This window comes from Trichosurus vulpecula, chromosome 1 (assembly GCF_011100635.1).
Source record: "Trichosurus vulpecula isolate mTriVul1 chromosome 1, mTriVul1.pri, whole genome shotgun sequence".
Lineage (NCBI taxonomy): Eukaryota > Metazoa > Chordata > Mammalia > Diprotodontia > Phalangeridae > Trichosurus > Trichosurus vulpecula.
The window spans coordinates 521,108,686-521,132,719 of record NC_050573.1 but is presented as its reverse complement, the minus strand read 5'-3'; the positions used below and the strand labels follow the sequence as shown (position 1 = coordinate 521,132,719).

The window sequence follows — 24,034 nt, the reverse complement described above, 5'->3', positions numbered from 1 at the left end:
AGGAGAGCAAGGCACCGGAAGTGGGGGTATTCTCCCGCTAAGAGGGAGGGGGAAGGGTTTAGGCGGAGCCCCAAAGGGAGAAAGAGGATGGAAAACGTATTTGACTCAGACTAGGCGGGGATTAACGGAAATGAAATCAGACCGGGCTCGGAAGCAGCATCGGGAATAGCCACCACTAAGCGTTAGAAGGGAAGTGAAGTCGAGGACCGAGCGGATCCCCTCATCGGGTGGGGAAAGATTTAGGCGAAGCACCCATAAGGACTTGAAGCAAGCCACACTTCCGGTGACTACTTCGGTCATGTAATACTGAAGAGCTAACGTCACCGGAAGAGGAAAATAACTAGCCAAGGCGGAGGACCCCATAACAAGTGTCACCAGCCATCAGTAGAGAGAGCCATTTGTCTGGGACCCACCTGACCAGTAGCGTGTAACTGGGGCAGTCATTTGCGGTTCCTTAGAGAAATGTATGGCGGGAACTATTATAGCTGTACCCTACCGGATGTGCAGTTTAACAGTCACTGGACAAACGGAAGTGTGCCTAGTGATGTGGGCGGGGCTGGTATTGTGCCTTGGATACCGTTTCCTGACATCAGAAACGGAGAGGTCTCATTGGGCAGTCGGAAAAGAAGGGAAAGTGCTACCGGGGCGGGTTTGGCGGAGGTTAGTTGGGAAGCCTTTGCGGGGCGAACACTTCCTGTTTCCTAGTAACAATAGGAAGTGTCCGCGGAGCCGGGGGAGACCTCGGGCTCGTGCCAGCTGAGCTCCTTTTCCTTTCCCCCTCCTTCCCCTTCCCTTTTCCCTCTCCAGTTTCCCTTTCTCCCCTTCCTTGGCTTCCTGGCCCGAGCGCGCTTGCGCGTGGGCGAGAGACCCTTTCCCCCCCCTCCTGGGGGGGGAACTTGAGTGGGCATCGGGCGACTGACTTCTCCTCTCCTCCCCCTCCCCCACCCCCTCCCTACCTCTCAGAGCTCTTCGGTGGTTGGGGGGGGATTCTGGGGGAGGAGGAGTAGTGGGCTTCATTGTGCGCACGCGCGAACGGCCCACCAGCGTTCGTGAGACTCGGACCCCCCCCTCCCCCCAGTCCCGTTCAACCGTTGCCCTATACCAACGAACGCAACCTGGTGGTCATCTGCCACATCTTCCGACCTCCCTCCCCACCCCCACCCCCAATTTAACTCTCAGTCCCTAGGGAAACGAAGGACTTTGGGCCCCTCCCAATCAACTGGCGAGCTGGAGGCAGGGAGCTCAGAAAGGGACCAGCGTCCTCTCCCCGCCCCCAGGGAGGCGAGGTGAGGGAGGGGAGGGGACTTGAGGGCCTGAAGGGCTGGGCTGGGGTGGGCTGGGGTGGGGGTGAGGGGGTGCAAGAAGGGGTTGGGGATAGTGGAAGGCCGGAAGGTGAAGTCAGTATTGGCTATCGTGGGGGGAGGGGGCACCTAAGACCTTCCATTCTGGTCTGAAGGCCTTGGAGAGAAAGTGGAACATTCGTGTGCCCATTTCAAGTTGTCTCCTGGAAAAGCTAGAGAGATCGGCAGTTGACATTGATCCGAGAGAAGAGCGGGACTGTGGGGTCCACTTGGGGCAGTCAGAAGAGAGGGCCTTTTGGAAGCAGAGGCAGGGCTGGAGTCAGAGGTGTGCGTACGTGTGTTTGCGTGTACTTGGGAAGTATATGGTGAAGACCAAGAGTTGAAGTGTGAGAGAGAAAGGTCTAGAGGAATGAAGAAAGAGGAGGAAAGTAGGACTGAGGAAGAGGGGAAAAGATATAGGGAGATGAAGTTTGAAGAGAGGAGGTAAGAACAGGAGGTAAAAGGGAAGTTGGGAACCACCTGGTTATAGTGAAAGGAGGATAAAATTAAGAATCAGGAGGTCCAGGACTCCCTAACATTGCCACTTAAACTGTATATTCTTAGCCAAGTCTTCTTACTGGGTCCGTCTTCATCTGTAATACAGGAAAGAATGATAAAATCTGTTCTCCCTACTTTACAGATTTATTGTGAGGATAATAGGAAAAGGGATGTATGAACTCAAAAGCTTTTTTTAAAAAATACCTATGAGTGTTTATTAGTTGGGAAACTAGGTGGGAGTGCATGATCAGCAAAGGATCTAGAATAAAAGAAGAAAGTAGGGGAGAGAGTGGGGGTGGGTAGGTAAAATATGAGGCTAGAGTAGTAAAATGGTTGAGGAAAGTGGAGAGTATAGGTCACTTAAAGAGGCTAGTCTTTACCTGAACGATGAGTCATGATTTTTTTACCTAACAGATTCTCAACTGGAGAATAGTGACAGGATCTCTGACTTGGATCCCCAGCAGCCCATACACAGTGTTATCAGTGTGACTGTAGCTCAGGTAATGACTTTAGCTTGGGTGGTAAAAAAGTGAACTTTATTCTTAACCAAAGACTTTTAGAGAGAGAAAACTTGAGATAAAAACCAGTTTATTGTGTCTGGAGGAAGATGTTTTCTCATTTTAGATGTATAAGGGGGTGGGGGAGGGACACCAAGGACAATTAGATTCAGTCTGGGGGGATATTAAAGAAAAAAGGAAAGGGTTCTTTGGGTTGTGATACCAACTGCAGTTAAGGGTTAGTCTCAGTGCTGAACTTTCTTGGATCAGAAGAGATAACTGATAACAGGAATTTCTGCCTTTGATCCAGGGAAGCATTTGGTTTTAGGGCAGTATCTCAGTTCTTACTTGCCCCATCTCTGTTTTCCTCTGGGGAAAATTGAGATGATGGGGTTCCATTTGATCAGATGGAATTAGGACTTTAATGCAGGACCTGAAGTAACTTCTCAGGTATGAACCTATTGGACAAGCTCACTTAAGCAGTGAGTTACATTCTCAATTCCTTTCTTAATACTTCCTTTTTTATATTCTAGTTCTTTTTGCTGCTTCTCCAGAGCAAGAAGATGCTATTATCACCTGCCTGTGTTTCCTGAGCATTCTGCAGTTTGCCTTGCTGCCTCATGGAGGATACCCCTGCCTTGATCAGCTGCCCTGATTGTCAGCGTCATTTCCCCAGCCTCCCAGAACTGGCACGTCACCGTGAGCTGCTCCATCACTCACCTCCAAGCAGGAATGGGGATGAGGCTGATGGGATCCCTCGGCCATACCGATGTGTACAGTGTGGACGGGGTTACCGTCATGCAGGTAGTCTGGTCAATCATCGACGGACCCATGAGATTGGGCGCTTTCCTTGTACCACATGCAACAAGGACTTTTCCAATCCTATGGCCCTCAAGAGTCACCTGAGGACTCATGCCCCTGAGGGCCGCAGGAGGCACAGGCCCCCCCGCCACAAAGAGGCCACATCATATAGCCAGGGTCAGATGACTACCGCTGACATTTGGGGGGGTGTTCCTGGTCCTGGGGAAAACTGGAACAACCAGGCAAGCCATGGACAAAGTGCACATGTATGGGAGGCTGGGCCTGACCCTAGAGAGGCCTCTAGTGCCTGGGAAAAGCCACCTGGACACAGGGGTGGCTGGGAGAACAGGACAGAGTCTAAGGAGAGTGCAGAGGGATGGGGAAATACATCAGACCCCACAGAGGCCCCTGCTCTTCCTGCTCCAGCCAGTAGCCTTCTTAGCAATTTAGAGCAGTACTTAGCTGAATCCATGGTGGATTTCACAGGGAATGAGAGACCACCTCAGTCCCCCCCTGCTGAGGATGAACGTCGATACAAGTGTGGACAATGTGGCAAAGCCTATAAACATGCTGGAAGCTTAACCAACCACCGTCAGAGCCATGCCCTAGGTGTTTACCCCTGTGCTATATGCTTCAAGGAGTTTTCTAACCTTATGGCCCTAAAGAATCATTCTAGGTTACATGCTCAATACAGGCCTTACCAGTGTCCTCGTTGCCCCCGGGCTTTCCGGCTGCCTAGTGAATTGTTGGGACACCAACAAGCCCATGAGGGAGAAGGGAAAGAACTACCATGGGAAGAAAAGGGAGAGCCATCTGCCAATGGCCATGGAGAAAGTGGTCGTGATAAAGATCAGCTTCATGGTACCAAGGACCTTAATGCCTCTGGAGAGTTCAACACTTCTGGAGAACTTGTTGCTGGGGAGCTTAATGAGGGTGGAATAGAAGAATATAGGCCTTTCCGTTGTGGTGATTGTGGCCGTACTTATCGACATGCTGGGAGCCTTATCAATCACCGGAAGAGTCATGAGACTGGTGTTTATCCCTGCCCAGTCTGTCCAAAGCAGCTATTCAATGCTGCAGCCCTCAAAAATCACTTGCGGGCTCATCTTAAAACTCGTCGTAGTGGGGGGGAGGAGGAACAGCATCAACCACCACCTACCACACCACTACCTTCTGTGATGGCACCACCACCAGAGGTTGACCCAGAGGAGGAAGAGAATCCTGCTACTCCAACTACTACCACAGACCATCGCCCCTATAAATGCAATGAGTGTGGGCGGGCTTACCGTCACCGGGGAAGCCTGGTAAACCACCGACACAGCCATCAAACTGGTGAATATCAGTGCTCCCTTTGCCCCCGCCAGTATCCAAACCTCATGGCCCTCCGCAATCATGTTAGAGTGCATTTTAAGGCAGCACGACGCAATGGGAGTCAAGGGAGAGAGGAACCACAGATTCAGGATGGGGAGAGTATCACACCTTGCCTAGAAAGAGAGGATTCTACCCCTGGTCAAGAGGAGGATTGCCCCGAAGAGGAGAAGGAACAGCAGACAGCCCAAAGGAAAGAAGATCCTAGTGAAGAAGGGACGATGGACAGTCTTCCAGAAGTAGATGTGGCAGTGGCACAAATATGTGGTCTTTGTGGAATGCTTTTTGATGATGTACAGAGCTTAAAACAACATGGCCAAACCCATCAAGAAGGCGAGGGTAATAGAGTTGAGTCAGTGGAGTCACCTCCAAGGGCCTATTCCTGTAGAGACTGTGGAAAGACTTATCGACATTCAGGAAGTCTCATCAACCACAGACAGACCCACCAGACAGGTGACTTTGGCTGTGGAACATGTGCCAAGCACTTCCACACTGTGGCAGCCATGAAGAGCCACTTACGACGTCATAGCCGGAGACGGAACAAGAGGCACCAGCGACGGAATGCTGGGATCACTGATGGGAGCAGCAGTGGAGCATTGGTAACAGATAGAAATGAATCCTCATCAGAGGACTACCAGGACAAGGATTTGGTTGTAAAAGAGGAAGAAAAAGAGAAAATTGACTTTCACAAAGATGTGAAAGTGAATGGAGTTAATATGGCCAATGGCAAGTTGGAGAGCAGTGAGAACTGTTTTCAGGGTGATATTGAGAGAGACAAATGTAAGCTAGAAAGAAATGAGGCCTGCTTCCAGAGTAATGAAGAGGGCAAAGACAATGAAGAAGGACTAGAAGGGAAGGAGTCCTGTTTCCTTGGGAACCCAGTAACAATAGGCAACAAGGGAGACAGTGGGGACACTCCAGCTTTGGTAGAAGGGGAACATAAACAGGAGAGTATGTGTGATGCCATTTCCCATGGCCCTGAGGCTCTTAATGGTTGGCGGGCCTCTGGCCACCACACATGTCATGACTGTGGGCGATCTTTCCACCATCCAGCTGGCTTATTGAACCATAGACCTTGCCACCCACCAGGCATCTACCAGTGTTCACTCTGCCCTAAGGAATTTGACTCACTCCCTGCCTTGCGCAGCCATTTTCAGAACCATGGACCAGGAGAAGCCACATCAGGGCAGCCTTTTCTTTGTTGCCTCTGTGGCATGATCTTCCCTGGGCGAGCAGATTATAGACAGCATAGAAGTCAGGCCCATGATTCCCCTGGTGAGAGCCAGGGTTCTTCAGAGGATGAAGAAGAGGAGACATTGGCCTCTAACTCCACTCCCTTGCAGCTCTCCGAAGCAGAGCTACTAAACCAACTACAGCGGGAGGTAGAGGGGCTAGATGGGGCTGGCTATGGGCACATCTGTGCCTGCTGTGGCCAGACATATGATGATCTAGGAAGTCTGGAGCGCCACCATCAGAGTCTAGGAAATATTTCTGTAGATGAAATGGATGTGACTCCCGTTGACGTGGTAGAGAAGAATGGAATCTCAGAGACAACTATCGGTGATATATCTGAAAGGACTGTGGACTCTATCTCTCAAGATGACACAGGCACTATTTCTGGGGAGTGTTTGGACACTGTGTCCAGAGACAGTATGGAAGCTGTAGAGACTATAGATACAACTTCTGTATTAGAGATAGAAGGCACAAGTGCAGAAGCTGTTCCTGAGACCCTCTCTCCTACACAGCCTCGTCCCTTTCAATGTAGTCAGTGTGGTAAGACCTATCGTCATGGTGGGAGCCTGGTAAACCACCGTAAGACTCATCAGACAGGAGACTTTTCCTGTCCCATCTGTGCCCGAAGATATCCCAACTTGGCTGCCTACCGAAATCACTTGCGTAATCATCCCCGTTGCAAAGGGGCAGAACCTCAGTTAGGGGTCATCCCTACAGTAGAAAGCAAGGAAACACAGAAGGCAGCAGAGGTAGGGCCATCCCAGATGCCATCAGAAGAACTGCAGAAAGGGCTTAAAGAGAAGGCAGTGGAAGACATACCCATTAAGAAAGAGCCAGAGGAGACCACTGTGAAGGGAGAGGAAGTGCCACTAAAAGACAGTGGCATGGAAGAGGGGAATTCAGAGAAGGAGGCCAGTATGGATCGTCCCTTTGGCTGTGAATTGTGTGGTCGGACATACAAACATGCTGGTAGCCTCATCAACCATCGACAGAGCCATCAAACAGGACACTTTGGCTGCCAGGCCTGCTCCAAGGGTTTCTCTAATCTCATGGCTCTCAAGAACCACCGGCGTATCCATGCTGAACCTCGTCGATTCCATTGTGGAGAATGTGGCAAAGCTTTTCGGTTGCGAAAACAGCTGGCTAACCATCAGCGTGTCCATGGAGAACAGCGAATTGGCTATTCTGGAGGAGCTCGAAAACTGCTGCCAAAATCACCCTCACTACCACGAGATGAACGACCTTTCCGTTGTGGGCAGTGTGGGAGGTCTTACCGGCATGCTGGAAGCCTTCTGAACCATCGGCGGAGTCATGAGATAGGGCAATACAGCTGTCCAACCTGCCCTAAAACCTATTCAAACCGTATGGCACTAAAGAACCACCAGCGCCTACACTCGGAGAGCCGGAGGCGACGGACAGGAAGGGCAAGGCGTGGGGGTGGACCTCGGGTAGCTGTGCGCTGTGCCCTTTGTAGCCGAAGTTTCCCTAGACGGGCCTCTCTGGAGAGGCATCTACGAGAGCATGAGGAGGCAAGTAAAAGGGAGCTAGATGTAATTAAAGTACTCAGCCAGACAAATTTCAGAGGTGAAAGTCAAGCAGGTATCAGTGAACTAGAAGGAAGATCGTTAGAGTGTGATCTTGGAACTCAGGTTGATAACCAAGCTAAAGGCACGGAAGAATTAGATCAGGGCACCAGTGGGTTATCAGGAGGTCAGGAAGGCAATGGACAGCAATTGTCCTGGATCACTGGGAATACAGATGGGTGGCATGTTAATGAGATACCAGTGAGTAAACCAAGTAGCCAAAAACACACTAGCTCCAGTGACTATGGCTTTGGGAGTCCCTGCAGTCAGGAAGAAGATAGTCAACCTAAGGAACCAGATTTAAGTAGCTTAGAAGGCTGGGATAGTGGGCCAGCACAGGACCAAGATAGCAGTTCTCAGTCCCAGCTAGAGCTCCGCCCTTTTTGCTGTGGACAGTGTGGTAAGACCTACCGGCACGCAGGCAGCCTTCTAAACCACCGAAATACCCACAAAACAGGCCATTACCACTGTCAGCTCTGCTCTAAGGAATTTTCAAATCCTATGGCTGCCAAAAACCATGGTCGCATTCACACAGCAGCCCGTCGCTTCAAGTGCCCTCACTGTGGAAAAGCTTTCCGTGCCTCCCGTGAGCTGACCAGCCATCAGAGAGCCCATGCTTTGGGTCAAGTCCAGGCCCCACCTCAGACAGAGAAAGCTGATAGGCAAGAGGTTGAGAGTAAAGGGGATATGGAAGATAAGTGTATGTCAGGGCAAGGGGAGACCCATAGAGTCACCAAAGAAATATCAGGGTCTGAGACAGCTGTGAAGGAGGCAGAGGAAGCGGGGCTAAAACAAGCCACAGAAGAAGAGCGTCCTTTCTCTTGTGCCCAATGTGGGCGCTCTTATCGTCATGCTGGCAGCCTGTTGAACCACCAAAAAGCCCATGCCACAGGACTTTATCCTTGCTCTCTCTGCCCCAAGCTACTGCCTAACCTGTTGGCCCTCAAGAATCATGGAAGGACACACACAGACCCTAAGCGCCATCGCTGTGGAGTCTGTGGCAAAGCCTTTCGGACAGCAGCCCGACTGGAAGGCCATAGGAGGGTCCATGCACCTCGAGAAGGACCCTTCTCTTGTTCACATTGCCCTCGCCGCTTCCGTCGCCAAATCAGCTTCTTGCAGCACCAGCAACAACACAAGGAGGAGTGGACAATGACTGGCACTGGTATGAGAACATGAGGTGGGGAGTAGAAGAGAGTTAGCCTTATGAGGTCAAGGGAAAAGTCATGGGAGGCAAGGTGGGTTGGAACTTTGAAAGTCAGAGTCCTAAAGTGGGGAGAACAAGGAAGGGGGGAGCCATATACTTAGATTATGAGTGATGTTAAGAGGTTTGATGCTTGGGTGTAGGTAAGAAAGGAGACCTATGAAATCCTTGCCTTTTGGAGGTGCAGAGGAATTGAGTAGGGGGAGAGTCAAGGTCTGGGGGCCCAGTTATCAGAGTTCTAGTAGGGTAATGGGTCAGATACCTCAGTTCTGGAGAGCAATGGTATGATGCAATTTGGTGGAAGGCCTGGGGCAGGATAGATAGAGGAGCTATGGGGGGGCTGAAGAGCAGGTTTAGAGAACTCCTTGAGCTCAGAAAAGAGGCTGGTCAGAGGGCTATGAATAAGGACACAGCTGGAATTGACCTGTCTGTTCCTTTGCTGTTGTCAATGCCCTGTCTTTTTGGAAGTCAGCTAGCTCTGTATCCCTTAGCCAAATCTGGAATCTCTACCTTCTCGGCAAGGAAATAGACTAAATCAATGCATGTAACTTTTTACTTTGGAAAATCCCAAAATTGTTTCCCATTCCAAGAGCAGGCAGCAGGGAAAGGAATGAGTGAAGAGGTGTCCATTCCCCATTGGCTAGACAGCATGGCTTCGTTGCGTCACTTACATTGCACTTAGTTTTCTCCCAATACCTTATTTCCCTCCTGGAGCCTAGGAGAACCTGGCCTCCCACCTTTCCACACCAGTTTAAGCCCCGTGCTTCGCAGTCCTTGGCTGTTTTGCTGAATTTTTTGCCCTCACCTTGGCAGCTTGTTTCCCTTAGAACCTACAGCTCTCCTAAAATCCAGGCATCCTTTTTCCTTGAAACAAATCTCTCAGGTGGTTTGGTTTGGTTTTTCTCCAAGTCTCTCAGTTCTTTCCAGGTTCCAGTCATCCTTCCCCCTCCCTCTGAATCCCAAGCTTGCCTCTTGTTCCCGGGCTGAGTCACAGTTAATTGCTTCTTTGAAGCTGGCCCTGGCTGAAGCAATAACAGTAATTAGCCCCCATTTTCCATCTTCTATCAAAGGGGATCAAAGTATAAAGTACCTCCACCCACCAGGGCTTATGGGATGAGCCTTTTGCGTTTGACACAGAGAAAACTGAAGCAGGAATGGAGTTTACACGTCGTGGCTCTAGAATGAGCCTTCTCTTCTTATACCAGAGGGGAAACTGAGGCAGGGTTAGGTAGTTATTCTAGCCTGCTTTTTTTATTCCCAAAAGATCCAGTTCTCTTCTCACCTTGTAAAATGTGACTTTTCTCTTGCTTTGATGAAGCCCATTCCGTGTTAAATCCAAGTATCCTCCTCCCCACATCTCAACTGAGCCACCTCAGACCCCATCCCCTTTTTACACCCCAAGGCATCCCTGGCAAACTGACCCCTCAAACTAGAATGGTTCCTAGGAAGGTGGAGAGATTCTTAAAAGGGAAAGTGACAGTAAAGAAAGATGGAGACAGTCAGAAGGATGATCCTTTGAGGGCAAAAAGCTTTGTGTGACCTTAAGAAAATTGGAAGGATGTAATATCTGGATCTTAGAAAAGAAGTGAAAGTCAGGCTTCTAGGTTCACAAAACAACAGAAAATCTAACATTTGGCAGAGGTTTAGACACTTGAGGATTTCAAGTTGTATTTAGCTGTGTAAGTATATACATAAAGCCAGTGACCTGACGTCTTTCTCTCTTTCTCCCTTCAGGAGACACACAGTCACCTGCAGCAGGAGGTGGGGATCTCTCATCTCCCCTCCATCCACCCCCATGACTCTAGTCCTAGATTCTTCACTCCAGTGGCCTCCAGACCTCGGCTTCTCCCTCTGAACAGTTTCTCCCAAAGACTGGGACATCGGGCTTCTTATTTCTGCTTTTAACTCAGGAGAGTTTGGATATCCTGATCTCTCTTGTCATCCTCTTGGGAATGACTCAGGAGACTTGGCAGGATAGAACATGGTTAGAGATGCTTTCTTCCCCTTCCTTCCAATGAAAGATCCAGGATGGGGGAAAATCCCAACCCTGGAGAAGATGTTTCTGCCCTTTTGCCATTTCTCTTTGGCTCCCATTTTCTGCTGTATGGAGCTAATTTTCCAGGATGCTGGTTGTCCAGTTTTTAGGAAAGGAGTAGAGCTGTACTGAGTTCTTTTTTTCCCCTCTCTTCCTCAGCATCCAGGACCCTAGATCTACTGTGTGGTCATAGAAAGAGGGATATAGGACAAAGGAACCTTGGAGTCTTGGAGAATGAAGGGGAGGCAAAGCATAGATTCAAGGGAGATATCTAGACTCCCAAAGAGGGAGAAGGGAACGAGATTTCTCCCTTGGGGGAAAAGCCTTTTGCTACAATTTGTAACTTATTTTCTAAAGTCTATTTTGTAAGGTTTTATTTAAGTTTTAAAAAAGGGAAAATTTGCTCCAAAAAAAAAAAAAGGAAATTTTAAGAAAAAAGTTGACTGTTAGATTTAATCTGTATTGTGTATCTGACATGTGGAGAAGGGAGAAAATCTATTCATGGGGCTTTCCTGTGTGGTTTGGGGGATGGACCAACAAGAGATTCTGGGAAGATTCTGCTGAAATCTCCCTATCCTGCAAGGGATTACAGGGGGCTTGAGGTGGTTGTTCTTCTGTCTCTTCTGGCTCTGCGGTCCTTGCATTTCTTCCCAGGTCCAGCTGGGTTCCTATATTCCTACAGAGCCAGGCATACAAGATATTGGTCTTTCCTTGAGAAGAGGGAGCGAATGCCCTGATCTCTTCCCAAGGTCATCACATCTTGAGTTCCTTGACACCTATAATAAGAAAAAGCATGAGGTGTGGGGAAAGAGAATGGGTCATGTGGTGAAAAATGAATTCGGGGTTACCTCTGGACTGTTTCTGCATGACGTAGGCATCTTAGAGAAGCTCAGTCACCAGCTAGAAGGACCTCCTCCTGAGGGGAAAATGGAGGAAGAGGGAAGGAAACAGGAATTCAGTTGACAAAACTCTGAGATCAGTTTCCCTGGGAGTAAAGGCAAAAATTGGAAGAACAGCTTTCTTAGATCCTGGAGACAAAGGGGATAAGAGGGAGCAGTGCAAGAGGTTGGGAAAAGACTCCTGAGTCTTTGGAGAATAAAGCCAGGGTTTGAATAGGGAAGGGCTAATAAGGTAATTGAAGAGTCGGGTGGCTTGCTGGGTTTCATACTTAGGTTAGCAGGGCAGTTGTCTTGCTCAGGTTCAGGTTTTTCAGCAAAGTAGACCTGCCATTGCAGGCTACTAATCCAGTCTTCATAGGCAGGAAGTGCAGTAAAGACCCCAGGGTGGGCTGGGCCCCTACAGGCATCACTGAAGCTGTGCAGCCCTGCCAGGAACCATGTGCCCATCACAGCATGCACCAGTGGTGATCCTGACAAGCCCTGGCAAGGGGAAAAAAGACCCATTACTCTTTGGCACTAAGCTTTCTAAAGACCCAGGGTGTGTGGCAAAGCACAACTGTGTGCTCCCTGCCCCCCCAACATTTGCCACATTAAAAATCTAGTTAAGTAGCTGGGGAACAGTGTTAAAAAAAAAGTTTGTATGGAAAGGATAAGACATTTTTAAAACACTTTGCTTTTGGTGGAGGTTGATGAGGTTCTAGCTGTAATGATCCCTAAGTCTTTTTAGTGCAAGCCCCTTTCGGAGCCTGAGGTCTCCTTGACACTAGGACTCAGCTTTTGGGCCATTTCTCTAGAGACCCTAGTTAGCTCCCCAGTCTTACCTCTGGAGTATCCATAGTAAGAAACTGAGTAATGGAGGCTAGCAGATTTGGAGTTGGGGGTAGATGTTAACAGGTCTTGTTGGGCTGGGAGCTATTTGTATGAAGCTGTTAGTGGGAGGTAACTTTAGGCATAAGATCTAAGGGCTAAAAGCTGACTTCGAACCCTTCTTGGCCTCCCCAAGGAAATAGGGCCTGAAATATAAAAGATGGGAGGAGCATTCAAAATGTGGGGAGAAGCCAGCAGGTGGGAGTCCTAGTTCTGAATGTGGTTCAAGGTTATTTGAAGCACCCTCACCTCACACTGGAGAGGTTCCCCCACAGCGCTGCCACAGAGCATCCCTGGGAGGATAGGGACACCGTCCCCCTCAGGAGCAGCATGGAGTCTGCTGCAGGCTCTGGGGCCAAGGAGAGTCACAGGAACTGCCAGGGCCAGATCTGTGAAGAGAGGAGACTCCCAAGTCCTACTTGGGTTTTTTGGGTTTTGTTTTTCTGGTGTTTTTTTTTAAACTTATATCCCTAGATTGCCCGAAGTGCTAATTCCAGCTTGGGTACAGGGGTCTCTCCATCATACCCATCTCTTCTCTAAATAGAACCCAGGTCCCATTTCCACCTACCTGTTTCCTTTTGGGCTCTTCCCTGTGCCCAACCCTGTGCCCCTTCAGGTAGATGGTGGGACGCATAAGGCAGACAGAGGGGCCGAAGACTGGGACCCAGGATGACAGGCTGGGACAAGAGCAGCAACGCAATATCATGACCACCCTCTGGGTGTGTGTAAGCACCATGGAGGGTGAGTTGGCGAAGCCCTCTCTCCTCCTCACCTCTAGCCAACCCTACGCTCCACTCCTTCAAGGTCTGGCGCCTGTGGAAAAAGACATAGGTAAAGGATTTGGAAAAAGTGAACTTGAGTATGAAGGAGCTAGAGAGCATGAGTCTTGGATTTGAGGGGCAGGCTCACCCAATGAAGCAATGAGCAGCTGTCAGCACCACTTCCTCAGACACCAGGGCCCCTCCACATACAAATTGCCCAAGGTGCCTCAGTTGTGCATCCCAGGGCCATGGGGAAGGAGCACCAGGATGGGGGCCCTTCCCCTTCAGTGAACCACAGGCTACAAGGAAAAAGACACAACCTTGAATGCCTGGACTGAGTCCTTTTGGCAGCCCCAGAAGTTGAGTTCATGGTTCCTAAGCTCCCTTTGAGTTTTGAATCCTCCCCAGCCTGGGTTGCCCTAGTTCTGACCAGACAGAAAACTGTGGCTTCCATCTCAGACTTTACTTTGTCATTCAATGCAGACATGTAAGACGATGGTTCTATCCTCTCTCCATGTGACCTTTAGGCCTTGCTTCCCTGACTCTGAATGGTAGGAGCTGCCATTTGTGTCAGGTTGGTTTTCCAACCTGGAGAAGGTACTAGCTGTCTTTTGCCCTGAATTCAGACCCAGGCATCCCTGGCTCGTACAGATGCAGCTGTCCTCATCACTGCTTCCTGAGACCTCAGAGCTCTGGTGGAGAAAGGCAGCACCGGAGGCCTGAGCCTGTAACCAGGGGGCATAGGTGGCAAGGTCAGTCAGCAGCACTGGGGTGTCCTCTTGGGCACAGTCTGAGGAGAAGCTGATGATTCCAACCTGAACCCAGTGCCCATCTGGCTCCTCACATAGCACCGGGCCCCCAGAGTCTCCCTAGAATGAATAGAAGAGGTGTTGGTATGGAAACTCCCAAACCCCCCTGAATGCCTCTGAATATACCTAATGAAGACAATTTGAGCAATCTCTCTTCTGTTGATTTCTGTTATACCCATTCACCTCTGTTGTTCTTTCTGCCTGTTCTTGTGTCTTATGTGTTCATCCCATCCCCCGAGTATTACTTGGTAATCATCGGTCCTCCCTGCCTTGCCTAAGTCACAAGTCCCCTGCTTCCTGAATTCCAGTGTCTAATCTGAGGAGCTCAATCCCTCTGTTAGTATCTAGTCCTATCCCCACTACAGCCCCCAGGCCTCTAATATCTCTAGTAGTACCTGGCAGGGACCTTGAGCTCCAGGCTGGGCCCCAGCACACAGCATCCCATGCCGAGCTGGACTGGAGAGCTGCCGCAAATGCAGCCGATTATAAAGGCAGTTACAGGTGGGGCGGCTTATGAGACGCAGGCGCAGGTTCCTGAGGATCCCAGGAGCTGGGGGAGATAGGAGGCTAGAGAGGCTAGGTGCCTAGGTTTAGGGGAAGGGATTGGGGAATAGTACTAGAGGGACAGACAAGGAAGCCAAACAAGTGCCCAGGAATGACACTTACTCCTCTCAGTGCCTTGGCCCCATCCAGTGGCCCAACAGGAGGTTCCAAAAGGGAAACGGTGGCCAGGTTGGGGCAGGCAGATGGGAGACTGGGGCAAACTTCGGGTCAGCTGGAGGAGGGCCAAGTCAGAGCCCTCGGTATAGTAGCTATATGTCTTCGGGATGTGGACAGAGGCCACTCCCACTTCCTCTGCCCCTGAGCCAATCCCCTCCTGCTGCAGAGAGCCCAGTACCACTGACCAGGATCTCAGGTCTGTCACAGAGTTCCTAGAAGGGCAACACAGTAGTCAGAAGTTCTGGCCCTGGAGGATTTCTAAGCCTAAAGGGTTTTGGGGTTTTTTTTTGTCTTATGTAGAGGATGCTCTCATGAAAACTTATCCAGGATGGTCGGTATCTAGGTGAAGAAAAGGAGTCCCAACCCCATGGTGGATGGGTGAACCTGTTCAGACTCACCTGTCAAAACAGTGGGCAGCCGTGAGGACCCAAGTATCCGAGACCAGGGAGCCGCTACAGATATGGACTCCCTGCCATCTCACGCTTGCCTGCCACGGCCATTCTCCTGGCATGGCATTTGCCTCCTGAGGCTTGGGAGGGCCAGGACCACGCTGCCCACAGGCTAGAGAGATAGAGGAAGTATGGACATAGGTGTCCCTGTCCTCCTCCAGGTCACTCAGACACCATCATCCCCAAGTAAGACTCAACCATATCCAAGATTAGACCATAGTGTCCCACTCCAACCCCCAAACTTAGATCCAAGCATCTCTGGCCCTTACCCCATCTCCCAGATCTTACCTTGTTGAGCTGCATGAAGTCCTGAAAAGAGACAGAGATACTGGTGAGTCTGTTCTGCTGGTGTCAGGGAAAATGGTGGACTGAGGTTCTGAGGGTCTCTAGAAAGGAGCTGGCATGAGGGGTAGAGGCCCCTTAGCTCCTCCCTCTCAGAGACTCCATGACTCCATCACCACCACCTCCCAAAAGGAAAATATTTATGAGGTCAAGAAGCAGCTTTTACTGGAATGGATTCAGAGCGTCAGGCAAGGTAATTACTTCTCCTCCTTTACTCTGTACTCAGCAATCCGAGGGGCAAGGAAAGGGCCTTAGGCTCATCCCAGGGGCATAGGTAGCACTCTGAACCCGTGGCCAATTTGCCACCTCTCATTTTCCTTTTAGACCTCAGGCAGCCTGTCCCCTAGTCTGTCTCCTGATAGGTGAGTCAAAGTTGATTTTTGGAAGGGATTGGGGGGTCATTAGCCTAATTGCTCCACAAGTCTGAAGAATGGAAAAAGAAAGGCAATCCTGGTCATGGAGGAAGAAGGAACCCAGAGATCCTACCTCCCATGTCTCCAGTTCATTTATCTGCTACAGGAGGCTAGCAGGAGCTAAAAAACCCATCAGCCCCCCTTCTTCCAGGGAGAGATCCCCAGATAGGCATTCCAAAAACATATGCCCACACACATAAAGAAAAGTAGATGATCAGTCACAGAGAAAGAACAGAGTGAACTATGAAGATCACAAACCTAATACGTCAGTGAAGTCACAGATGGTCTCACAAGGAGTCCGTCACAGTTGCAGAGATATGGACTCACACCGGCACATACATAGTTATACAATCATGGAGTGGCTGGTATAATTGTGTGGAATCAGTCACACGCCCCCCCAGAAAGCCCAACATCGTACCCCTTAAGGGTCCCATACGCTGCAGGAGGTGCCTGGCTAGAGAGCTCTACAACATCCCAGCTGTTCACACACCTAACCTTGGAGAGGTTTCTCCCAGGGTCCCACAGCCCGCTCTCCTTCCCCCGAACAGTTGATGTCCTTTCCCTCCTTCCTTCCCTCCAGATCTCACCCCTTGAAAGAAACAATGCTTCCAGTATTAGTAGTCCTGGTCCCCAGCTCCACTTCATGCTACTCCCAGCTCTGTTCTGGCGCTGCCCTCAGGGAGGCCACCAAGTCTCCTTTTCCTTGGGGAGCCCCACCTCCAGTCAAGTCCCACCCCCAACCTGCTTCACTCACCAAATGAATTCCTCCACCCTGACATAATCCCAGGTTACAGCAAGCTAACCTGACCCTGGGGGTTGTTAACCATGAAGGGAACATTGCTTCCTCAGAGAACCCCTCACCCCCCAGAATATGGCCAGGATGGCTGAAGTCTCATTATCTTAGCCTGATACCCTAACACCAGGGTGCTCTGTCATCAGGAAAATCTCCATCCTCTTTTGGTGTGTTTCTGAAAAAGAAAGAGGACAATTCAGGCTTTTAACCACTTGCTGATCAAATGACCATATTTTCCACTGTCTCCATCTCAACATCCTTCAAAATTTTAATTCACCATTCATAACAGGCAATGTTCCCTCCTCACCACACTGGCTTCAAAACTCCCTCTATCTCTTTCTGGTCTTTGGATTAACTCTTGCTTACAAGGGATAAGGCCCAGACGCTTCAAGACAGCTAGGTGGTGCATTGGACGGAATACTAGGCCTGGAATCTGGAAGACCTAAATTCAAATCCATCCTGATTGTCACTCTAAGTCACTTAACCCCCCTGCCTCAGTTTCTCCAATGGTTGAGAGTCAAATGAAATAATAAAGTATCTGGCACATAGTAGATGCTTAATAAATGCTTATTTCCTTCTCCTCCCATTCTGGAGATTACCCAATAGCTTGATGCACCATCTTATTTGCATGTCCTCTGGCTTTTTTCCCTCCCTTCTCAATCCCAATTCTCTTCTTTCATTCTTTTCCCTTTTGGCCTTCTCCTTTTCTCTTCTTTATGATCCAGTTAGTCAATGCCCTGGCGGTTTCCATCACACTTCCAACTCCAGCCTGAGTGGCCCAGACTGTTAAAAAGATGCTGACTCTGGGGTACTCACGGCAAGTATCCAAGACATAAAAGCATTTTCTGTATTCTCCTGGTTCTTGTGCTTCCAACAAAATCGAAGTCCCGTCCTTATTCCCATCCCTGACCTCCGTCCAAATGCTATAATTTCCCTATCAGTCTATGCCTCTCTTCCCAGCCCCAATAAATCAGATTAAGGGATCAAATAGCAGAATTTGGTTGAGGTCTAAAGGGTACAATTCAAGTCCTTAAGGAGAGATGATATTCCCCACTGGAGAGCTCTGTAAATTGCAGAAGGATCATCCCAGCCAGGGACCAAGGGATGGAGTATATTCCCAATGGCCTTTCCTGTCTGGAAAAGGGGATCCCTTCCTCACCGAGGCAGGGTGAGAAGCCTTCCTACCCCTTGAGGGGAATGGGGTAAGGACCTGGGGGGTTACTCCCCGTGCTTGAGACTGATACTGCCTGGGGCCTTGATGACTCTGCAAAGTGGGGAACAGGACTAAACAAAGTTCCAACGCTGACTCACATCCTCACCAGCCCCCAGGCGTCCTAGGTGGGGACTATATGGCTCTGAATGCCAAGGAAGTGGCTAGCTTTGGCCGAAGCCAGAAAGAGAGTCCACATACCCATACAATATGCCTTTCTCATTTTCTTTATTGAATAGCATTGATTAGGTTGCCCCCGCCCATAAGAGATAAGCAATTTTTATCCCAGCTTCTCCTAGAGGTGGTAGTCTAGGGGAAAAAGGTGGAATCAGCAGGTGACTCCAGAGACAACTAATACTGAAGAGTAGGGGCCTGCCTAGGCAACCTGGAAGCAACTCTTCCATTTGGGGGAGAAAGGGGGAACAGAGGTCTTTGTATGTGGGAGGCAAGAGGAGATACGGTAGATATTTAAAGGGAAGAGGTCAAGGGACAGAAAATTAATGGAACACAGTCAAAATTGTGAGCAGGGGTCCTGCCATTATCCTTTAGTCTTCACTCAAACTCTAGTAGCTGATGGTGTGGGCTCCTGAGTGAGATCAGAGTTCAATTAGGGCTTGTGGATCCCCGCCCAGGGTCAGTGAAGTCAGTGTCTCTTTTTATTTTGGTCCTGTAGTCCCAAGGGCCCCACTGCCTTCCGGTAGTTGAGTATGGCCAGGCCCAAATTGATGGCATAGGTGGTGACACAAACCAGGCAGAAGTCATACAGCACAAAAAGCAAGATCCAGGCTAGGTAAACTGAACCCAAAAGAGAAAGCACGGAGCTGACCATCAGGACTGAGGAAGCCCACGGAGCACTGCAGCAGCCTGGGGGAAGAAGACGTTGGCAGAGCAATGAGCGTTTTCCTCCAGGAAGCTCCCTAGATTGCAGCAGTCCCACTCTGACTACCCCTTTTAATCATCTTCCCGAAAAGCAGGATACTGATCTATACTGATTACTGGTAAACATCTGTATCAACAATTTTAGTTTTCCTGCTTCCGTTCTTCTGGAGTTTGTTCACGGTCCTCATGGACAGGGAAGGAGGTGGGGGAGTTGAGCCCATAGGGGTCACCTGATGATGGAGGGGGGATGGGGTCATGGAGAAAGTAAAGATTCTAGAGATCATGGGTGGGGCCTGTGGGAGAAGAGGCAGGGACTGTGGAGAAGGGGTGGGCACTGTGAGGAAGTGGGCTGAGTCTGTGGGGCACGGCACTCACCCAGAAGGAGCTGCTGGCTATAGAAGATAAGCCCGAAGATGCTGTTGGACTGGTTCAGGATGCTGTCAGGACCCAGGAGGGGTTCCACCAGCCCAAAGCCCTTACTCCATCTGAAGGGTAGAGGAAGGGGGAGGAGAGAAGTCAGAGACTCGGGCTGCGAGAGGTGGCATCTGGTCCCAGGCTCATCCCAGCCTACTGTTTTTGTGGAAGGGGTGAGATCAGGCAACCCAAGAATACATACAGAAACCTGCCCAAAGGCTAGATTTCTAAGAAAGTAGCAATGGACAGAATGCTAGGCCTGGAGGAAGAAAGACCTAAGTTCAAATCCCACCTCAGATCCTTCCTAACTGTGTGACCCTGGACAAGTCACTTTGTGTTTCATTTTCTTCACCAATCTCCCAAGAAACTGGTGAGGACCAACTATTAAATATTTGTAATGCAATTAGCACAGCACCTCCCGCACAGTAGGTGCCTAATAAATGCTTGTCTCCTTCCTTCCTCAAGGCCCAATGGTAGGAGCCCACGAGGAGTGGATGTGTTCCCCCCAAAATGCCACATAGCCCAATGGTGCTTGAATGGCCCCCGGGCTCACTTCTGTCCATAGCTCCCAGGACACTCTGAGTCTTCGGCAGTTCTCTGCCCTGCCCCCCTCTCCACCCCCAGGTTAGGACAAGGTTAAGAGGTCGAGGTCTAGAGCTCTTCCCTCCCAGAGGGGTCCAATGGTTAGGCCAATGACCTCGGAGGGAGTTTGAGCCACGTCACGCTTTCAAGATCGGCCTCGGTCCTGGGAATGCAAGCCCCCAGGTCCCCTTCAGGTGCAGCAATCACCCTTCCTTCCCGCCATCAGGCACAGTCCCGGGGGGAGCCCCAAAGCATCCCATAGGGGTGCCCCGCTTTGCCTACCCCGCCCAGGGCAGCCAAGGTAGCGCGGCCCGCCCTCTGCATGGACCCGGCTCCTCCCATTCACCCCAAAACACGAGCGGCCCTCTCCGTGCTTCATGCACCCCGCTCCCAGATGCAGCCCCGCGCGCTCACGGGGAGGAAAACACGCGGGAGCAGCTGATGGACTCGCCCACGTCGCAATAGGCGCGGTACTCCGGGCTCCGGGCGCGCTCAGCCTTCACGTGCAGTGCGTAGGCGGAGAGCGCTAGCCCCGCTAGGCAAAGCGCGAGCCGCGCCCTTCCCGGGCACCCCCAGCCGGCGAGAGACACCATGGTAGCTCCCCGAGGCAGCCAAAGCCCAGAAGCCAGAACCCAGAAAAACAGCCACGGGGGCAGCGGCCGGAGGGGAGCGGCGAGAGCCACGCCCACTCCGCCCTGCTGCCAGGCGATTGGCCCGCCTGTCCAAATCTGATCGTCCAATCCGGGAAGAGCCTTGGAAGGGGGCGGGGGGGAAGGAAACGGATTGGGAGCTCTAGAGTAGGAGATGGAGAAACGGCGTGAAGGCTGTTGGGAATTAATTGTAAGCAAGTGTGTTTAGGGATATCTGGGAGGTGTAGTCTCGGGCGCATGCCCTGTTTTCTCTTTGCTTCTCTCCTCCTGGCGTCGGGGATGAAATTCGGGCGTTTACAAGACTTCCGGCTCAGTAAATAGGTGGGGCTCGGTAGGACTGTATTGCCGGCCGCGGCCACAAGGGGGTAGCATTGACCCGAGTGTCTGGCCGCCTTGTGACGGTCTCACTTGGGCAAGTATCCTACCTGTAGCTCGGAATGGCGGGGCGGGGCGGGGAAAAGCACCGCCCCCTCCAGCCCCTCCACCGTCTGCACCTCGTGCGTTTATGTCGCCTGCTGGCCTATCCTCTGTCTGGACTTAGCGATACTCTAGAACTCCAGGGGAGCCGGGAGCCAGGGTTTAGCGATGCTCTAGAGCTCCAGGGGAGCGGGTGGGGGCCAGGGAAGTGGAGGCGGTGTCAAGATGAGGAAGGACACCCATAGCAAGACCGAACTGTTAAAACTTTCTCTTTCACTCTCCAGACCAAATGAAGCGCTGATGTTTTAAGTATAAACTTCGGAGAGCAAGTGGAAGTAATGGGTGGGGGGGAGAGATTTACCCTCTTTCCCTCCTATTAATCACTCATTATCATATAACCTTGTTCCGTTACTGGGAACAGTAGTCCCTACTATACTGGGTGTAAGAGAGCATTTTAAACTCCTTGAATACAGGGTCAATATCTTAAAATATTTTATATCATCTAGTTTAATAAGCGTAACCAGTAACTCAAGTCCTTTGCGTAAGATTCAACCTTGGTGGAGAATGATCATTGAATGCCCTGAGCCTACACTAGGGAACGGAGCCGGCCAGAGCTTGGGACAGGAGCGATCCTGCTACTTCTGGCTTTCAGATTCTCTTCAAGGAAAGGCTCTGGGAAGAAGCCTCCGTGTAGAGAAGTCACAAAAATTTGTTCAGCCAATCAATCAATAAACATTTCTCTTTTCATTTTTTGTTTTTATTAAGCAATTTATTTTAGTTTTAATTTACAACATTCAGTCCTCAAGTTTTTGAGTTTCAAATTTTCTTCCCCTCCTCCTTCTCCTCCCCGCTCCCCACCCAAGACGGCATGCAACCCAATATAGATTCTACATACACCTTCACACTCAACATATTTTCACAACAGTCAGGTTGTAAAGAACTATAACCAATGGAATGAACCACGAGAAAGAAGAAACAAAAACAAAAATAAACAACAAAAAAAAAGAGAGCGAATAGTTTGCCTCAACCTGCATCAGACTCCATAATTCTTTCTCTCTCTGGATGTGAATTGCTCTTTCCATGTTGAGTCTTTTAGAGTTGTCTTAAGACCTTGCATTGCTGAGAAGAGCCAAGTCTATCAAAGTTAGTCGTCACAGATATGTGTGTCTGTAATCATGTATAATGTTCTCCTACTTCTCCTCCCCTCGTTCAGCATCAGATCACAAATGTCTTTTCAGATTATTATGAAGTCTGTCTGCCCCTCATTTCTAATAGCACAATAGTATTCCATTACATTCATATACCACAACTTGTTTAGCCATTCCTCAATTGATGGGCATCCCCTTGATTTCCAATTCTTTGCCACTACAAAAATAGCTGCTATAAATATTTTTCCCACTTATATGATTTCTTTGGGATACTGCCCTAGAAGTGGTATTTGCAGGGTCAAAGGGTATGCACATTTTTATAGCTTTTTGGGCAAAGTTCCCAGTTGCTCTCCAGAAAGGTTGGATCAGTTCACAACTCCACCAACAATGCATTAGTGTTCTAATTTTCCCACATCCTTTCCAGCATTTATGATTTTCCTGTTTTGTCACGTTATCCAATCTGACAGGGGAGATGTGGTACCTAGGAGTTGTTTTGATTTGCATTTCTCTAATCAATAGTGATTTAAAGCATTTTTTCATATGACTATACAGTGCCCCTAAAGTCTGGACACACAGGAAAACTGATGGCAATGTTGAGTTATTGCATTGAGTTCGCATGAATCTTGCAAAGCACATTAACCTCTGCATCACAAATGATGGAAATCATATTGAAAATGTTATTTGTTAATATTCCTAATAGATAAAATGGTTGAAAATTTCATTAATTTCATTTCTTGAAAATATGCATTTTTGCCTATGTGTCCACCCTGTAGATTCAATAAACATTTCTTAAGTGCCTACTATGTGTCATGCACTGCGCTAAGAGCTGGAAATGCAAAAACAGTCTTCCTTTGTAGCTAGTAGTTCTACCCAGAACTGAAAGGGATTGAACCAAGCAGACCACATCACACAACTAGTGATTTGAAATGAGGTCTTGCCAGGTCCAACAGGCTTACCCACTGGGACATCTAGTGGCAGTTGAAGCTACAGGTTGATTCCAAAGCAGAATACACCAGCAGCTAGAGCAGCTCAGTAAAGGCATTCTGCAAATAGTGGGATTTGAGCAGTCTTGAAGGAAGCCAGGTAAAAGAAGAGGTAGGGTTGAAGAAGGTGAGCATTGCTGGTGGTGGCGGGGGGTAGGGGGGCGAGGGGCAACCAGTGCAAAGAAACGGAGACACAAGATGGAGAATTCTGAGCAAGGAACAGCTGCTATAAAGGAAGGATCCAAATGATGAACGGTTTTAAACACCAAACAGAGAACTTTGTATTTGATCCTGAAGGTAACAGGGAACTACTGGAGTTAATATATTGAGGAGTTGAGTAAAATGGTCACCATTGTTGTTCAGTCATCCAACTCTTCATGACCCCATTTGATATTTTCTTGGCAAAGATACTGGAGCCATTTGCCATTTCCTTCTCCAGCTCATTTGTACAGATGAGGAAACTGAGGCAAACGGATGAAGTGACTTGCCCTGGCTCACACAGCTGGTAAGCAAGGCCAGGTCTGAACTCAGAAAAATGAGTTTTCTTGACTTCAGACTCAGCGCGGTATCCACTGTGCCACCTGGCTGCACCTAATATGATCTTACCTACTCTTCAGAAAAATCTCTTTAGCAGTTTATTGAAGGATTAGAGTGAGGAAACATGAAACAGGGAGACCAATTAGAAAACTATTAATAAGAAATACTGGGAAACCAAGAAGGCAGTCTGGCAGGAATTAGACTTTTGACCAACATCTTCCACCATATGCACAATAAATTTCAAAGGAACAGATGACCTGAATATTAAAAATCATACAATAAAAAAAATAAAAGAAACAGATTATATGCCTTTCACAGATGAGTAGAGTGGGAATTCTTAACCAAACAAGGGAGAGAAGCAATTTTGATTAGATGAGATAGAAAAGCTTTTGCACAACCAAAACTAATGCATTAGAATAATAAAGGAAGGGGTTAACTGGGAACCAAACTTTCCATAAAATGTCTAGGATAAGGGTTTGTTATCCAACATAGATAACTAACTGGCTGGTTGTTGTCCTTCGTTCTCAAAGAGGACCAAAATGGCATCACTATGCTAGAGTCAAGATTCGATGTGTCCAACTGTGGCTGATCAGGGCAATCCG

The 24,034-nt window shown here is 49.3% G+C and overlaps 3 protein-coding genes across 3 annotated transcripts; 1 reads left to right on the top strand and 2 right to left on the bottom strand.

The window, feature by feature from the left end:
• Positions 1 to 952: 952 nt before the first annotated feature.
• Positions 953 to 11,074, top strand: ZNF646 (zinc finger protein 646). The gene is made up of 4 exons (XM_036741082.1): positions 953 to 1,286; positions 2,253 to 2,338; positions 2,869 to 8,485; positions 10,259 to 11,074. The coding sequence occupies exons 3-4, from the start codon at positions 2,956 to 2,958 to the stop codon at positions 10,321 to 10,323; spliced, it is 5,595 nt and encodes a 1,864-aa protein (XP_036596977.1). The 5' UTR covers positions 953 to 1,286; positions 2,253 to 2,338; positions 2,869 to 2,955; the 3' UTR covers positions 10,324 to 11,074.
• Positions 11,075 to 11,106: 32 nt separating this feature from the next.
• On the bottom strand, positions 11,107 to 16,464 carry PRSS53 (serine protease 53). The gene is made up of 11 exons (XM_036741083.1): positions 16,407 to 16,464; positions 15,353 to 15,373; positions 15,014 to 15,176; positions 14,562 to 14,827; positions 14,291 to 14,445; positions 13,736 to 13,955; positions 13,235 to 13,385; positions 12,894 to 13,138; positions 12,575 to 12,714; positions 11,728 to 11,938; positions 11,107 to 11,475 (listed from the first exon to the last, which is right to left on the bottom strand). Exons 1-11 carry the CDS (start codon positions 16,462 to 16,464, stop codon positions 11,453 to 11,455), a joined length of 1,653 nt encoding a protein of 550 aa, XP_036596978.1. The 3' UTR covers positions 11,107 to 11,452.
• Positions 16,465 to 18,034: 1,570 nt separating this feature from the next.
• On the bottom strand, positions 18,035 to 20,372 carry VKORC1 (vitamin K epoxide reductase complex subunit 1). Its single transcript, XM_036767871.1, has 3 exons — positions 20,112 to 20,372; positions 19,077 to 19,186; positions 18,035 to 18,686 (listed from the first exon to the last, which is right to left on the bottom strand). The coding sequence occupies exons 1-3, from the start codon at positions 20,288 to 20,290 to the stop codon at positions 18,466 to 18,468; spliced, it is 510 nt and encodes a 169-aa protein (XP_036623766.1). The 5' UTR covers positions 20,291 to 20,372; the 3' UTR covers positions 18,035 to 18,465.
• Positions 20,373 to 24,034: the final 3,662 nt, after the last annotated feature.

Coding starts and splice junctions, on each gene's coding strand:
- ZNF646 (XM_036741082.1), top strand. CDS start 2,956: ATGGAGGATACCCCTGCCTTGATCAGCTGCCCTGATTGTCAGCGTCAT. Junction 8,486..10,258: donor GTGGACAATGACTGGCACTG/GTATGAGAACAT, acceptor TTCTCCCTTCAG/GAGACACACAGTCACCTGCA.
- PRSS53 (XM_036741083.1), bottom strand. CDS start 16,464: ATGAAGTGGAGCTGGGGACCAGGACTACTAATACTGGAAGCATTGTTT. Junction 14,446..14,561: donor GGGCCAAGGCACTGAGAGGA/GTAAGTGTCATT, acceptor TATCTCCCCCAG/CTCCTGGGATCCTCAGGAAC. Junction 13,386..13,735: donor TGATGAGGACAGCTGCATCT/GTACGAGCCAGG, acceptor TTTTCCTTGTAG/CCTGTGGTTCACTGAAGGGG.
- VKORC1 (XM_036767871.1), bottom strand. CDS start 20,290: ATGGTGTCTCTCGCCGGCTGGGGGTGCCCGGGAAGGGCGCGGCTCGCG. Junction 19,187..20,111: donor TCCCGCGTGTTTTCCTCCCC/GTGAGCGCGCGG, acceptor TCTACCCTTCAG/ATGGAGTAAGGGCTTTGGGC. Junction 18,687..19,076: donor TAGCCAGCAGCTCCTTCTGG/GTGAGTGCCGTG, acceptor TTCTTCCCCCAG/GCTGCTGCAGTGCTCCGTGG.